The sequence below is a fragment of the Cricetulus griseus genome, chromosome 3 (genome assembly GCF_003668045.3).
Source record: "Cricetulus griseus strain 17A/GY chromosome 3, alternate assembly CriGri-PICRH-1.0, whole genome shotgun sequence".
NCBI lineage: Eukaryota > Metazoa > Chordata > Mammalia > Rodentia > Cricetidae > Cricetulus > Cricetulus griseus.
Genome location: NC_048596.1, coordinates 250,465,837 through 250,479,687, shown reverse-complemented (window position 1 = coordinate 250,479,687; position 13,851 = coordinate 250,465,837). Strand labels below are relative to the sequence as shown.

The 13,851-nt window shown below is 40.3% G+C and overlaps 1 protein-coding gene across 2 annotated transcripts in view; it reads left to right on the top strand.

The window, feature by feature from the left end:
• The window catches only part of Cdkal1 (CDK5 regulatory subunit associated protein 1 like 1), a 562,780-nt gene that overhangs the window by 91,174 nt on the left and 457,755 nt on the right, over window positions 1-13,851 (top strand). For both annotated transcript variants that reach the window (XM_027409316.1, XM_027409315.1), the window contains exon 5: window positions 7,413-7,497. In XM_027409316.1, the coding sequence (XP_027265117.1) occupies window positions 7,413-7,497 (85 nt within the window). The remainder of the gene's footprint in view (window positions 1-7,412; window positions 7,498-13,851) is intronic.

The following is a 13,851-nucleotide window of genomic DNA, read 5'->3' as shown; positions in this document are numbered from 1 at the left end:
TTAATCATGAACATGTATGTGGTTTTGTGCACTTTTATGGGATGCCCATGGCAGCCAGAGGAGGGTATTGTATCCCTTGGGTTGGAGTTACAATGATTTTTGAGTTGCCCACCGATAGTGTTGGGAAGTACAATCCAGGGCTCTGTAAGAGGAACGAGTGCTCTTAACTGCTAAGCCATTTCTACAGCTTCCAGAGTAGGATTTGGATCACCCACGAGCTATAGCATAGTGTCCTGACCTGCAGGATGTCAGCCTGGGGCAAGAGAGTCAGTGATAGGGAATGGGGACAAGAGATGCAGAAAGAAAGACCACAAGACAGGATTCCGATCAAGTGGCAAACTTTACTTTTCTCAGGCTAGCTTATATAGTCAGCAGAGCAGGATATGGGGAGGGGTAGAATGGGTTGTTTGTGTACTAGGTGTTAGTGTAGGCAGGATATTAGGAAGCCACAATAGGATGTTTGGCAGGGTAAAGAGTTCATGAATAAGAGGTTCAGGAAGGGGTTGCCTAGGTGACTGAGCCTGTGGGTGGAGGACTGGGTCAAGTTGTTTCTTTTCTTGAGCTGAGGTTCTAAGGAGCTGCTATGTAAAGGTTAATACGTGGCGGGCCAAGAATGGCCTAGGATCTCATGCCAAGCCCTGAGATCTTTGGCTCCCAACAGTATTGAAATACAAAGGTTACATTTGGAGGTATGTTTCTTAGCATTCACTTCGAAAGGCATTCTATAGGACACAGTCTGCTTTGGCCATCTTTGTCATTTTTTTTTTCTTTTTTTAAGATTTTACTCAAGATAATTCTTCATATATATATATATATATATAATATATATATATATATATTTATTGTAAGACTTTTTGAGTTCAGGCTGGCCTCAAACGCACCCTCCTGAGTGCTTTGTTTATAGGTTTGAGCACCTAAAGTGGAAGTATAATGCAGTATTTTATCTTTTTAAAAACATGGCTATTTCCCTTTGTCTGAGACTGATAAAATATGCTTGTTCTTTTAGGTATCATGATATCCTGATTTTGGTGATGAGTTTCAACTCTATCGAGTCAACAGCACTTCACTATATTGTTGAGTTTCTATCATTCTAGGAGTCACTTAAAATATCTAGGGTGGGTTTGGCAAAGGTATTGAGAAATCAGAGTGGCCTTAACTACTTTGCTCTTTGTGTGTGTGTGTGTGTGTGTGTGTTCATCCACATGTGTGTGTGTATGGACATGTGGAGGTGAAAGGACGAATTCCAATGTCACTCCTTAGCTGCCTCACCTTTTCTTGGTGGGGGCTTCAAGATAGGGTTTCTCTGTGTAACAGCTCTGACTGTTCTAGAACTCACTTTGTAGACCAGGCTGGCCTCAAACCTGAACTCACGAAGATCCACCTGCCACTGCTTCCTGAGTGCTGGTATTAAAAGCAGTGCCACCATGGCTTACTCTGTTTACTGTTTAAAAATCAAATAAAAAATTAGAAAAACAAAAACAAACAAACAAACAAACAAACACCCCCCCCCCAAAAACAGACTTGGTACAGCTTGTCATTCCACCTTGTTTTTTGAGGACCTGCCGATGAGGCTAGGATGGGTGGCTATTGAACTTCAGGAATATATATGCCTGTCTCATCTTCCTCATGTTGGGATTAAGGCGTGTGCCACAATACCTGGTTTTAGTCCTTGGATTCTGGAATGGGATTTAGGTCTGCATAGTTGGATAGCAAACACTTTGCTGACTAGGCTCTCTCCCGGTCCCGTTTGTCATACTCAGTATCGTTTTGTTTATTAGATCTTCGATGGTATCCCTCTTTCAATATCATCTGAATCTTCCTTATCTTGCCATTTCCTATGGTAGTCCCCACCCCCACCTCCTCAAATTGGTTATTGTTTTGACCCCCTAGACTTGCTAGGTCAACTCCAGAAGTAACTCTTAGATTAACCTTCCTTGCATTTCATTCAGGTTGTTTCTGATCTTGGAAACCTACTGTTCTTAACAGACAACTTGAGTTACTGATTTGTGGTAAACAACTAGGGACTGTATACAATCTGACAGAAACCAGATGTTTTTGGCAATTTGCAAGTGAGTGATGGTCTCTGGGTTGTTTAGGTCTTTAGCTAAATAGAAGTCCATTTGTTATATCGCTTTTAGGATCTATGAAGAAAACTATTTTATGTAGAATATACAAATTTAAAGATCACATTGTATTTTGAACTTTTATGTATTAAGTCATGGGCTTTGAAGGTTTATTCTGACAGGAAAACAGCTTACTAGACAGTTAATGGAGAACGGATGATGGTGGCTCAGGTATTGTGGCCCTCGGTTTATAAAGCAGACATGACACAGAGGTATAGATGCCCAATTGGGATTCTTTAGATGCAGTGATTTCATTATGTGTGTGGACCAACATAGCTATTAGGGGTAAGAAAGACTATTAGCAGTGCTTATTTCTGTAGTGAGTACATGGCTATCTTGCATTTTCATTTTCGTTTTAATTATCATCAGGATACTTACTTATATAATGAATTTTCAGTAGTTATTGGCAGTTTTGCCAGCTATTGCTTATCACTTAAACCTGAAGTTATTTTTACTTCATTCTGAAGAATTCATGCTGACTCTTAGTTCCCTCATCTTATTTTTGTGAAGCACTCAGTAGGGGTGTTTTGAAAGAACAAATTCATTATGAGAATGACCTGCAAGCGAAGGTGCTTGTCCCCAAGACCTCCTGCATTTTGCTTCACACAGGGACTCTCCACAATGACCAGCACTCGAGCTGAGGGCTTCTTCCTGCTCAGAAGTAGAAAGGACATCTGGGTTCTCTCAGCTCTCTCGTCTCTTGTCCTTTTCTGTCTTATCTTCCAATCCTTTCTCCTCACACTGTCCTAATTCTAATCACCTAAGGGAGACTGCTTTATAATGAGTCATTTTCAGTATTTTTCCAAAGCAGCTTAGGAGCACTGGCACTCCATACCATTATATAGGCCACAAAAAGACTAGTGAGTGAACTGAATTGGAAAAATTAGCTCATGACCAGCATTTTTATTTATCTTTTATTGGCCTTAAGAAGTTATTGTTTTCAAGATATACCTTAAGGAACATTTAAGTTCTTTTATTAACACATAGTTTACTCTCAAAGTTTTTAAAAGGTTCTCCATGATTTGTATCATGTAAATAAACTCCCGGCTCTGAGTAAGCCTAATGTACATTTAAACTGTTTGGACTTGACTTGTCTTCTAGAGTTCTGTGGTAAAGAAACTCTCAAAAAATGCTTTTGGGACCAAAACAATCAAACTTTTCCCTCTTTGTGTTATTCTCTGTGAACTTTCATTTTTCATCAGCCTGGTTGCCCTCTGTATTTGAGTCCATGAATATATGCCTCGTACTATTCTTTACTGCTCCTCTGGTGTCTCTCACATGGAGCAGTTGTATAACAATAATGCTTTGTTCTGCATGGTGTTGAATTGTGCCAGGCAGACTTCTGCAAGGAGCAGGAAGACTGGCAGGCATGTCTAGGCTTCGGAATAATAACTCACATTTGTTACCAAGTCTCTTGTTACTTCTTCTGTGCCCACCCTTGATGAGAGCAGACCAGAGCTGACCTACTCAAATTCTTAGAAATATTGGAAATGCAGGGACAGCTGTGTTTGAAGTCTAGAAACACCATGCAACATTCTCAAGGCCAAGTCATGCCACTTGGCATTGTCCTTAGATACACTCTCCATTATTTTTGGTCAAGAGGTAGAGAACCACTAATGAGACATGCTGATTTCCTCAAGCTCACAGTCTGTGGAGTCAGTTTGTCTGGACTCCTAATCCTTGCCCATCCTTTAACTGATACTGTCTGAAAGTTGCTTTTCCTTTCTAAGCTTGAGGTCCCTTCTCTGACAATGGGAACTCTCCTTACAGGGGCAGGGTTGCATGCAGAAGTGTATGTGACATGCCTGGCTTCCTGCCTGACACAGTATGTATTCACTAATGTTAATGATGATCATTATTACCAATCAGGGCTTAATTACCATTCACTTAAAAGCATTGTCTAGTGTGTGTAAAGAAATGGTTTAGAAATGAAGCATATTTTGATTAGAACAAATATTTGTTCTTCTTTCCTCATGCTCAGAGTGGGTGGTTTGTTGGTGACCATCATTTTCTTGGTTCAGTGAGTATGGCTCTTAGCAGGGGACATGTATCAGGTCTTTGTTTCCATGCTGGATCACAGAAGGGAGATGGTTCAAGTTGTCACCTCACGGTGAAAGGAAGTGAGTGATTCTAAGAAGGCATCAAAGAAGATGAAATAGGTTTATCAGTTCAAGAGAAAACAAAGCAGGCCAGGCAGGGCCAGTGAGTGGCTCAGTGGTCTGGTGCCAAGCAGTCTCCAGAGCTACTCCTGTAAGCTCTCTGCTGACCTCTACATGACCTATACACACTCATGTGTACACAATAAATGTAATAGAAGTCAAATAGGGCCAGTGAGATGGCTTACTCGGTAAGGGCACTATTTGCTAAAGCCTGATGACCCGAGTTTGATCCCTGGAACTTATGTAATAGCAGGAAAGAACTGGATACTTCCACAAGTTTTTCTCTTATCTTCATATGTACACAGTGGCACAAGTCCCTCACTGCCAACAAACAAACAAACAAACACAAACAAATGTACTATTTTTAAAAACAATGTTGTAACAGGGACTGGAGAGATGACTTAGCAGTTAAGAACATGTACTGCTTTTGAAGTGGATTCAAGTTTGGGTTCCCAGCACCATGTCAGGAAGCTCACCACTACCTATAACTTCAGCTTCAGAATGATGTGATACCCTCTTCTGGACTTTGTGGGTGCTTGTATTCTTATGAATATACCCCCACACAGATGAACCCGTGTGTACACAAAATAAGAATAAACCTTAAAAATGCAAACAGTATGGAGTAATTCTTTTGTCTCTAAAGATTAAATAAAAAAAGTGAGCATTCATGAAAGGTTTTAAAAATCAGAGAAAATGAAAAGGTAGATCTGGGGCTCATGAGATGGCTTAGCAGGTCAAGGGGCTTACTGCCAAGCTTGATTCCTGGAACCCACATGGTAGGGGAGAACTCACACCTGTGAGTTGTTCTCTGGCTGATACATCTGTGCTCAGACATACATACCCACATGCACACATACCTAAACAAATAAAAACAAACAGATAAGCTGCAACTTCGTAGTTTATTAGAGGACAAATGTATCCCCTCTCAATCCCTGGGGTAAACAATACATGTGTCTAGAAGTTTTCTTCAACCTTTATCTTCTCCTCCTTTTTTCTTCTTTGCTTTTTAAAACACAAATGGGATTTACTCTTCAATACTTTGTTCTATCTCACTCCATATACAGATCAATACAAGTTATTCCTTGGGGGGATATATCTTGCTTCGTAGACAGGATGTTTCAGCTGTGCTCTGCTGTCAGTAAGCGTCTCATTGCTGTGACGAAATACTGGAGAGAATCAGCTTCAAGGAGAAAAGGGTTATTTTGACTCAATGGTTTCAGCTCAGATCACTTTTTCTTATTTTGTTTGTGCCCATGGGGCAGAGCATTGTAACACATGTTCGTGATGAGGGGAGGGAGCTACTCACTTCATGATTGTCAGGTTGGTAAGGTAGAGGGGAGACAGGGAGGAAGAGAGGGAGAGATGGAGAGAAAGAAAGAGAGGGGGAGATGGAAAGAGAGAGAGATAGAGAGAGAGAGAGAGAAAGAGAGAGAGAGAGAGAGAGAGAACATGAACAAAAACATGCATGAACATGTGACCTTATCAACTCCCACAAGTGTGATGAAATATCTGAAATGAAGCACCTTCAGAAAAAGGATTTAATTTCACAATGAATCTAAGGGTGCAGGCTGTTACTGGGGAAGGAATGGTGACAGGAGACTCCATGAACCAACTAGCAGAGAGAGACGGTGCCTGAAAGCAGGGGTCTGTTACAGCTTCCATGCCTTGACCCTTGGTGACCCATGTCTTCCATCTATGACCCATCCTTAAGGTTCCACAGCCTTCTACAGGCTTCATATCCAAACCATAACATCCTGTAGCTTTACTTCTGCTTGATAATTCCACCACCACCTATAGTGCTGAGTGTCAGTGTCCATGCTTTGACACACGGCCCTTTGAGGAATACCTATGATCCAAACTGTGAGTTACCTATTTATTTAAGCCATCTTTCTCTAAAAGAAGGTTTCTAGTTTTTACCTTGTTAATCATCAATGAAAATTTAATATGTATTATGTATATGTGTACATTTTAATTCATATATATGATAGGAGTTAGATGTGTGACTCAAATGTCTCAAAGAACACTTCAGTGTTTGATTGCTGTTTCTGCCTTGCCTTTCTGAGTGCTGGCAGTGAGGGAACAACAGTCACAAGTTTTCCTTATTGCTTTGCTTATATTAAATAGCATCATATTTAAAATGTTTTCTGACTTGATAGGAAAATATTTTCACTTTACAGAAAATATTCAATAAGATCCACGTGTACCAGTGTAAATGTCTAACATCAGAAATCAAAAGCAAAATCATGTGTGTATTGGAAGGGAGCAGGTACATTCCCTCCCAGTCCTAATTGTGAATCACAATTCTAGGGCAAAATTGGGGGTGGGGGAGGAGAAAAAGATGACCAATTTGATGCCTTAGAAATAGAAAAGTGTCATGAAAATTGACCTCTCCCCCCAAAAAAGAATTGAGAATAATGTTGTGATCTCTGTCCTGGATATATTATTAATGCCTCCATAAGTCTTAAGTAGCTCAGTAGAACAAATGAAAGGCAGGAAAAGAAACACAAAACTTTAAAACTAAACAGGGAATTTTTCCATGTTACAGTAAGAGGAATGGACCTATCACTGGCATGCCATTTTCCACCAGATTGTTAGGAATCTGAAGGGGTGACAACCCATCTAGTGGATAAGGTCCTGTCTCTTGGGGTGTACAGTGATACACCCTGTTCAGTGAGTCTCACAGTGTGCAAGGACTGCAATGATTATTCCTTGAACTCAACAGTACCACTGTTTTATGCTTGATACCAAAGGAAACCTGAGAAAAAGTAGTCACACAATCTCTCTCTCTCTCTCTCTCTCTCTCTCTCTCTCTCTCTCTCTCTCACACACACACACACACACACACACACACACACACATTCATTGGAGCACTGCTTGTAATAGTGAAAGACTTTAAATAATGCAGCCTTAAAGTAGAAGTTCCATCATCCAGGTTCCCTGATGTTCACAGGCTCCCAGACCATATCTGACCTATGAGCTCTGGCTGGCGGTACTAGAACTGCCTACTCTACTCCGCTTTCCTCTGTCCCTCAGCATTCCCATGCTGCCTGGGTAAGCACATGAGTGTTTTTGATGTGACTAAATGTGATATTTATCCTTTCTTTTTTGTGTTCACTGTTTCTTTTACTAGAAAATGCGTCAGATGCAGATTTGTGGCTCCTGAACAGTTGTACTGTGAAAAACCCAGCTGAAGACCATTTCAGAAACTCAATCAGGTAAGTAGGAGGTCCCCATTCTTTTCACTTCAGATAATCAAGGAAAGAACTCATGTCAGCTAATAATAGCCCAGAAGCCTTTCCTTTTACAAAGCATTTATTTATTTGTGTGCATGTGCCGCAGTGTGCACATGTAGGCCAGAGGACAAGTTGCTGGAGTCAATACTCTCCTTCTACTGTGAGAGTCCTAGGTATTGAATTCAGTTTGTCAATCTTGGTGGCAAGTACTTTTACCAACTGAGCCCTCTCACTATTTCCAAATAAGCTTCTAAAAGATTTATGTCACTCTGATGTCTCTTCAGCTCATATAAATCCTTTACCTTATACTGAATGTTTCCTAATACCACTAAATATTTAGTATGTATCAAAAAGTATGAGTTGGACTTTAAGCAGTTTTTCAAATAAAAACACTTTATTCTAATTAACTTACAAATAAAAAACATCCCAGCTAGATTAAGGAAGCCACTGAAGCACTACCCAGTAGACTTTTAAGCTGCTATTGTTTTGGATTTATCTGATGAACAGTGTTTTATTAATGAGTTTCATAATGCAATTTGAGCATTTGTGAAGTTAATTTGTCTTGTCTGTGTGTTCTTCTCAGAGGATGCAGGCATTCCTGGTGAAATTGCTTGCCATAGCCCTCTCTCCTTCCCATTTGCCCTATTCTAGGTGTGTAGTGTGTGCTAGGGAGCTCCAGTAGGATACTGGAACATGGGTCCTTGCTATTTGGTTTGCTTCTTCAATGTGGAAGACTATTTCTTTACATATGCTTTGAATCTTTTTCTACCTGCTTCCTTAGAAACCCCATTCTATAAATTATTTCCTCCTAGGCTTTCAACCTCTCTAACTCCGTTGGCTCCTTTCCGTTGCCATTTAACATACTGAGATCTAATCAGTTCCAGATGTCTTTGTTACCTATTTTCCGTTGCCTTCCCAGCCAGACCCTTTCTTAGATCTACTTCTATTATTTATTTATTAAATATTTACTTTTAATTTATATGTGTGCATTTGTGTGTGCCTGTGTCTGTCTATGTGTCGGGTATGTGCAGGTGAGGCTTGAGGGTGACAGTTTCTTTAACTCAAAAGGAACAGAAAAGTTTGGAGTCACAGCAGGAGGTAGCAAGGCTGGATGGAGCAGGGATGAAGGGTTACCTCCAGGATTATAAGAGATCTAAACCACACCAGAGGATGCTGCTGTTCATTTCTAGAAAAAAATCTCTCTCTCTCTCTCTCTCTCTCTCTCTCTCTCTCTCTCTCTCTCTGTCTGTCTCTCAATGAGAAATCTGTCATATATGCAACACTGTCTACAGGACAGTTAAAATTTATACAAAGACATTTTAGTACTACTGATCCCCCAGTTTGCAAACTAGAGAAGAGGGTCCTGTGATTGCAGATCACTCTGTTAGGTGTGCTTCAGATGACTTGTGGTGAAGCACCACTGATCACAAAGGAAATTTGTTCTTCTAATGCTACAAAGCTAGGAGTTGTAAGCATGAGTTCCTTTAATGTACTATTCTTCTTGATTGAGAGAAAAATGAAAAATAGTATTCTATATGATTAAGTATTTGTCAATGACTTTAGAGGCTTTTGATCCTTACAACCAGGTGTTACTGAAGTAATATTTCAACTAATGTTTGATTTGTTTCCAGAGTAAATATAACCAGGTAACATATAAAAACAGTTCACACAGAGAGCATGCCAGGTACAGGTGACGTGTATATACTTGAAGACCTGTTGAGTGTTTTCTTTACATACATGCCTTCCTACTTTTGCCATCTCCTAATGAGAAAAGATAAGGAGAATAATCCTTATTACATGTATCTAATGATAAATGATTGGTATGGTATACATTTGTCTGCCCTTATCCTGTGGATAACATTGCTCCAGCCTCCATTCTTGTATGTATTTTCTGTTGCTTTATGCTTTTCAATAGGTTGAGGTACTTGTCCATCTGTGATGGTCAATCCCTTGTATTAGAACATCTAAATCGTTTTTCTTTCCTGGATGGCTTATCCATAATAATTGTTTTGCTTTATCAGCATTTAAAAATAGATTTCCTCTAGTGTGGTGATAGAACCCACTGTCCCACTGATCTCCTCCTCAGGGTCTGGAGCATGCTGTGCAGTACTCTACCACTGAGCTCTGTCCTGGCCCGTCACTAATTCTAGCTTGTCATGTCTCCAAGCATTTGCTTTTGTTCCTTTTCAGTGTATTTTTGTCTTTAGTCACTGTTTGCCTTCAGTTATCTATTGTCCACCACTTCATTTTGTCTCTTGAACCCTGAGTTGGAACCATCCACCTCATTATGATAACAGGAACACAGGTCAGTGACAGGGGTTTGTGTTTTTTATGTGATTGATACAAATCTCATTTATGATCCAGCAGTTGTATGTGTGCAATGACTTCTGCTCTCCCTTCCTCCCTCCCTCCCTCCCTCCCTCCCTCCATGTTCCTGAGATTATTAATCAGATTGGTGAAATCACAGTACCTTTACATAACAAAAATAGAAGTGAAGTTGACTTTCTGGGATGACCTTGGACTTTGAACTTGTGTTATTGGCTGAACTAGTTCAGATAAAAACTGCTAAGGGGCCTGTGTTTGATGCTGCTGCCTGTCTGTTGGTTTGTTCTGTTTCTGCTTGAGTGTCAGTACCTGGTTTCTGTTTGATCCATTATTCCAGCATGGTTTAAACAATATGGCCTTTAAGTTGAGAGACCCTTGAGTAAATGAAAAAGATCAAAAGTTTGGAAAAAATTGCTCTTAATGAGAGTATCAAGTCAGAAAAGGCTTTGACTTCTGCTTTACAGAAGTGTGGGGTCTTTCTCATGCCACCTAAAGGAGGTCACGCAGAGGCTGGTAAAAATAAACACATCTTGTGTGTTCCATGTAAAGACAGGAAGAGCAGCCAGCATGCTTTGATCATGGACTGATGACCTCTGTCTGACCTTGTACATTATTACCCAAATGGGCACCATGGTCACACCGATGAAGCAGACAGACAAGACTCTTTCTTATTGTGAACCATCTTTGCCCAGAGAAACATATGATAATGCTGACAGGATGTGTTAGGGAGCCAAGGAAAATGACTTGCATGAATAGTTGAAAATAAAGAGAGAGTTGGACACAGCAGAAAAGGTGGGCCTGAAGTACAGGCTACCTACTTTGTCTGATGTCTTTTCTCTCCAGGGATTCCCGTATACAAGGTTCTTCTGAGCTAAGCAATAAATGACTTTACTCTTAGTCCTACTGTGGAAAGATTGTTTGTTTTATGTGGATTTATCTCTTAGTTCCTAATAAATTGACAGGAACAAGAGGGCTATTTCAGCCAGAATACATGAAATAAATTGCTTTAAAAATAAGCTGAGTTGTTAGAATAGACAAGGGCTTGTCCTTTCAGTTAGTAATTAATTGCCCTGTTTAGAAGAAAGTGAAAAACTCAACTGATTATGTTGTTAACTAGATTCACTAATAGTTATTACTTTGGTTAATTTTAATTTTAATTTAATTTAAATGAAAAAATTGGTAGAAAATAAAACCACATTGGGCCTCATTTGACTTTTTATGAGAACCAGATTAGCTAATTTAAGCTGTTTACACACACACACACACACACACACACACACACACACACACACACACACACACTGTTGGGGTAGCGTGTCTTTACCTGTGTTTAATAAGCTAGATTGGCCTCTGCGATTTTTCTGCCCCTACCTCCCATTTCCCATAATTGCAGCAGGGATACAGATGCACTTCTGCATTTGGGTTTTGCATGGCTTTTAGGGATCCAAACCTAGGTCATTAGGCCTAAGCAGTAAGCATTTTTACTCACTGAGCTGTCTCCCCAGCCCGCATTTGGATTTTAGTCCCATGTCTTGCTGAATGTAGATGTTTTAAATTACTTACTTGTGTGAATGGCTTGCGTTGATCTCAGCTTTATATTGTCTGAAATGTAAGGAGCAGATAGGATGAATCCTTGTGCCCCCTGCACCACTGCAGTCTTGTTCTTTCAACCATTGCTGCACATCAGTTTTCTTGTGGTGAAGTTAGTTGAGGGTATTGGCCTGTGTGGCTTTGTGCATTTCCATCAGGCATTGTTTAATAAGGTGATGTTTCTCTAAATGGTTCTCTGCTCACTGTGTGTCATTCTCTTCCCATTCTCCATCTGTTTCCATCATTTGGGTACTGCAGCAGACTGGCCCCTTCCATGTCAGTTTTAGACTCTACCTTTTTTTTTTTTTTTTTTTTTTTTTTTTTTTTTTTTCAAGAACTGGACTTGTGTGTTTCTTGAACATTTTCGTGTTGGTATCCATAGATACCTGAGGCCACTGTACCGGATGGAGTCTCCTGTTGGCCTTAAGCCCTTAATGCTTCAAACTCGTGGAGTACAGAGAACTCTTTCTATATGCTACTGTTGCCATTACTATTGACTGGTTTTGTTTGGTGGCATCATCTGGAAGTTTGTTTGGTTACCGTTTCCTTCCTTCCTGTCCTTTACTCCATTTCTCCTTTTCCAGCTCAGGCTTGTTGCCGTTTACTTACTCATGTGATCAGTGTTTCTTTTGGAATCAGCATCAAAACTTCATGCTCCCAGTTGTACCTAATTCGCTGGAGCCAGTTTTGTGCCATCTGATTTTAGTCTGTTTTGTCCTGAGGATCTTCTGCTTCAGTGTAATAGAAACCTTTTTAACTTGTTAACTGAGCTGGCTTTCTGTTCTACTTCATCATTTGGCCTCCTTAAAATCCCTTTAATGTCCCTCACCCTGCAGCTATACAATAAAAACATGAAATATTTTTGTTTGTTTGTTCCATGCCTACTTCTCCTACCTCTCTTGTTGTCATTCTCCCCCTCCTCCAAATTGTAAAACTTTGCAAGCATACAATATATCTGCACGTACTCCCCCACCTCCAGCCCCCACCACCATCCCAAAGCCTTGACTTTTCCTTCAGATGCACAGACCTGTTGGTGCTCTCTTGCCCCCACCCATGCTATTCTTGCTTGGCAAAGTTTGTTTCATAACTTATGTCAAAAGTAATAAGATCTGTGAGATCATCTCCCTTTTAGCCTAGTTCTTTCATAGGTAACTACTACTTGATTCTGGACAAATCTATTGCTGCATATTAAATTTATTGCATTACTTATTTACATATTTAGGTATTTAGTGGGTTGTGAGTTTTGAGGTTAATGATTAACCTCAAGTAAATTCTCTCTTACACACACACACACACACACACACACACACACACACACACTCTCTCTCTCTCTCTCTCTCTCTCTCTCTCTCTCTCTCTCTCTCTCTCTCTCTCTCTCTCTGTATATCTATATAGGCCTGAGGTTGACATAGATATGTTCCACAATTACTTTCCATTGCTCTTCACCTTTCATTTTTAGTCAAGGTCTCTACCCGAACCTGTAGCTTGCTGATTTGGCTAGACTGGGTGTCTATGAGGTCCCAGGTATCCTTCTGTGTCTGTCTTCACAGTGCTCAAATACAGGCACACACACCATGCACAGTTTTTTAAACTGGAGTTCTAAGGATTGAATTCAATTCTCAGCCATTGCTCCAGCTTAAGAATGCCCGTTTATAGAGTAAGGTACTTACAGACTCTTTAAGCATGGTCCCCCCAAGGTTGCTGTGGGTTCCTTGTGAAAGACAGAATTTGTTTTTAAAAATAGGTGAGAGAACATAATTTTCAAATAGAAAGCCCCCCCCCCCTTTTTTTTTTAATAAGTACTGGCTTACTTATGGCTAGGAAGTAACCTGCCTCTCTTGTCCTGAAGAGATGAGAGCCAGTTTTTGTCATAGTTGGTTTCTAGTTTCTTTCTTGAGGAATGTTGTGGCAGCATTGAGAACACCGTGCCTTGGAGTCACCTGGCCATGATGGTAGCGTAGCTGTGAATGGCAGGACCTTTCTCTATCAAACTAGATCAGCCAGGGCAGCTTCAGTGTCGTACTCCTGGGCCATGTTCAGTCAGAGGGAAGGGAGGAGGTGTTTTGCCTTGGGCTTGAGACACATGATTATTTCTCACTTAGTACATATTTGTTTAATTTTCTTAAATTCAGTTTTCATGTTGGGAAGGAGCTGAGTCATTCCTTCTGCTGCCATTGCTTCAGCAGCTCATTGTTGATGTATTATCTTAGTCAAGTGTATTGTCATTTACATGTTGTGCACATTTATTTATTTATTTATTTATTTATTTATTTGTTGTTTGTTTGTTTGTTTGTTTGTTTAGACAGGGTTTCTCTGTGTGGCCCTGGCTCTCCTGGAACTTGATCTTTAGACCAGGTGGCCTAGAACTCAGAGATCCTCTTGCCTCTGCCTCCCAAGTGCTGGGATAAAAGCATGGGCTGC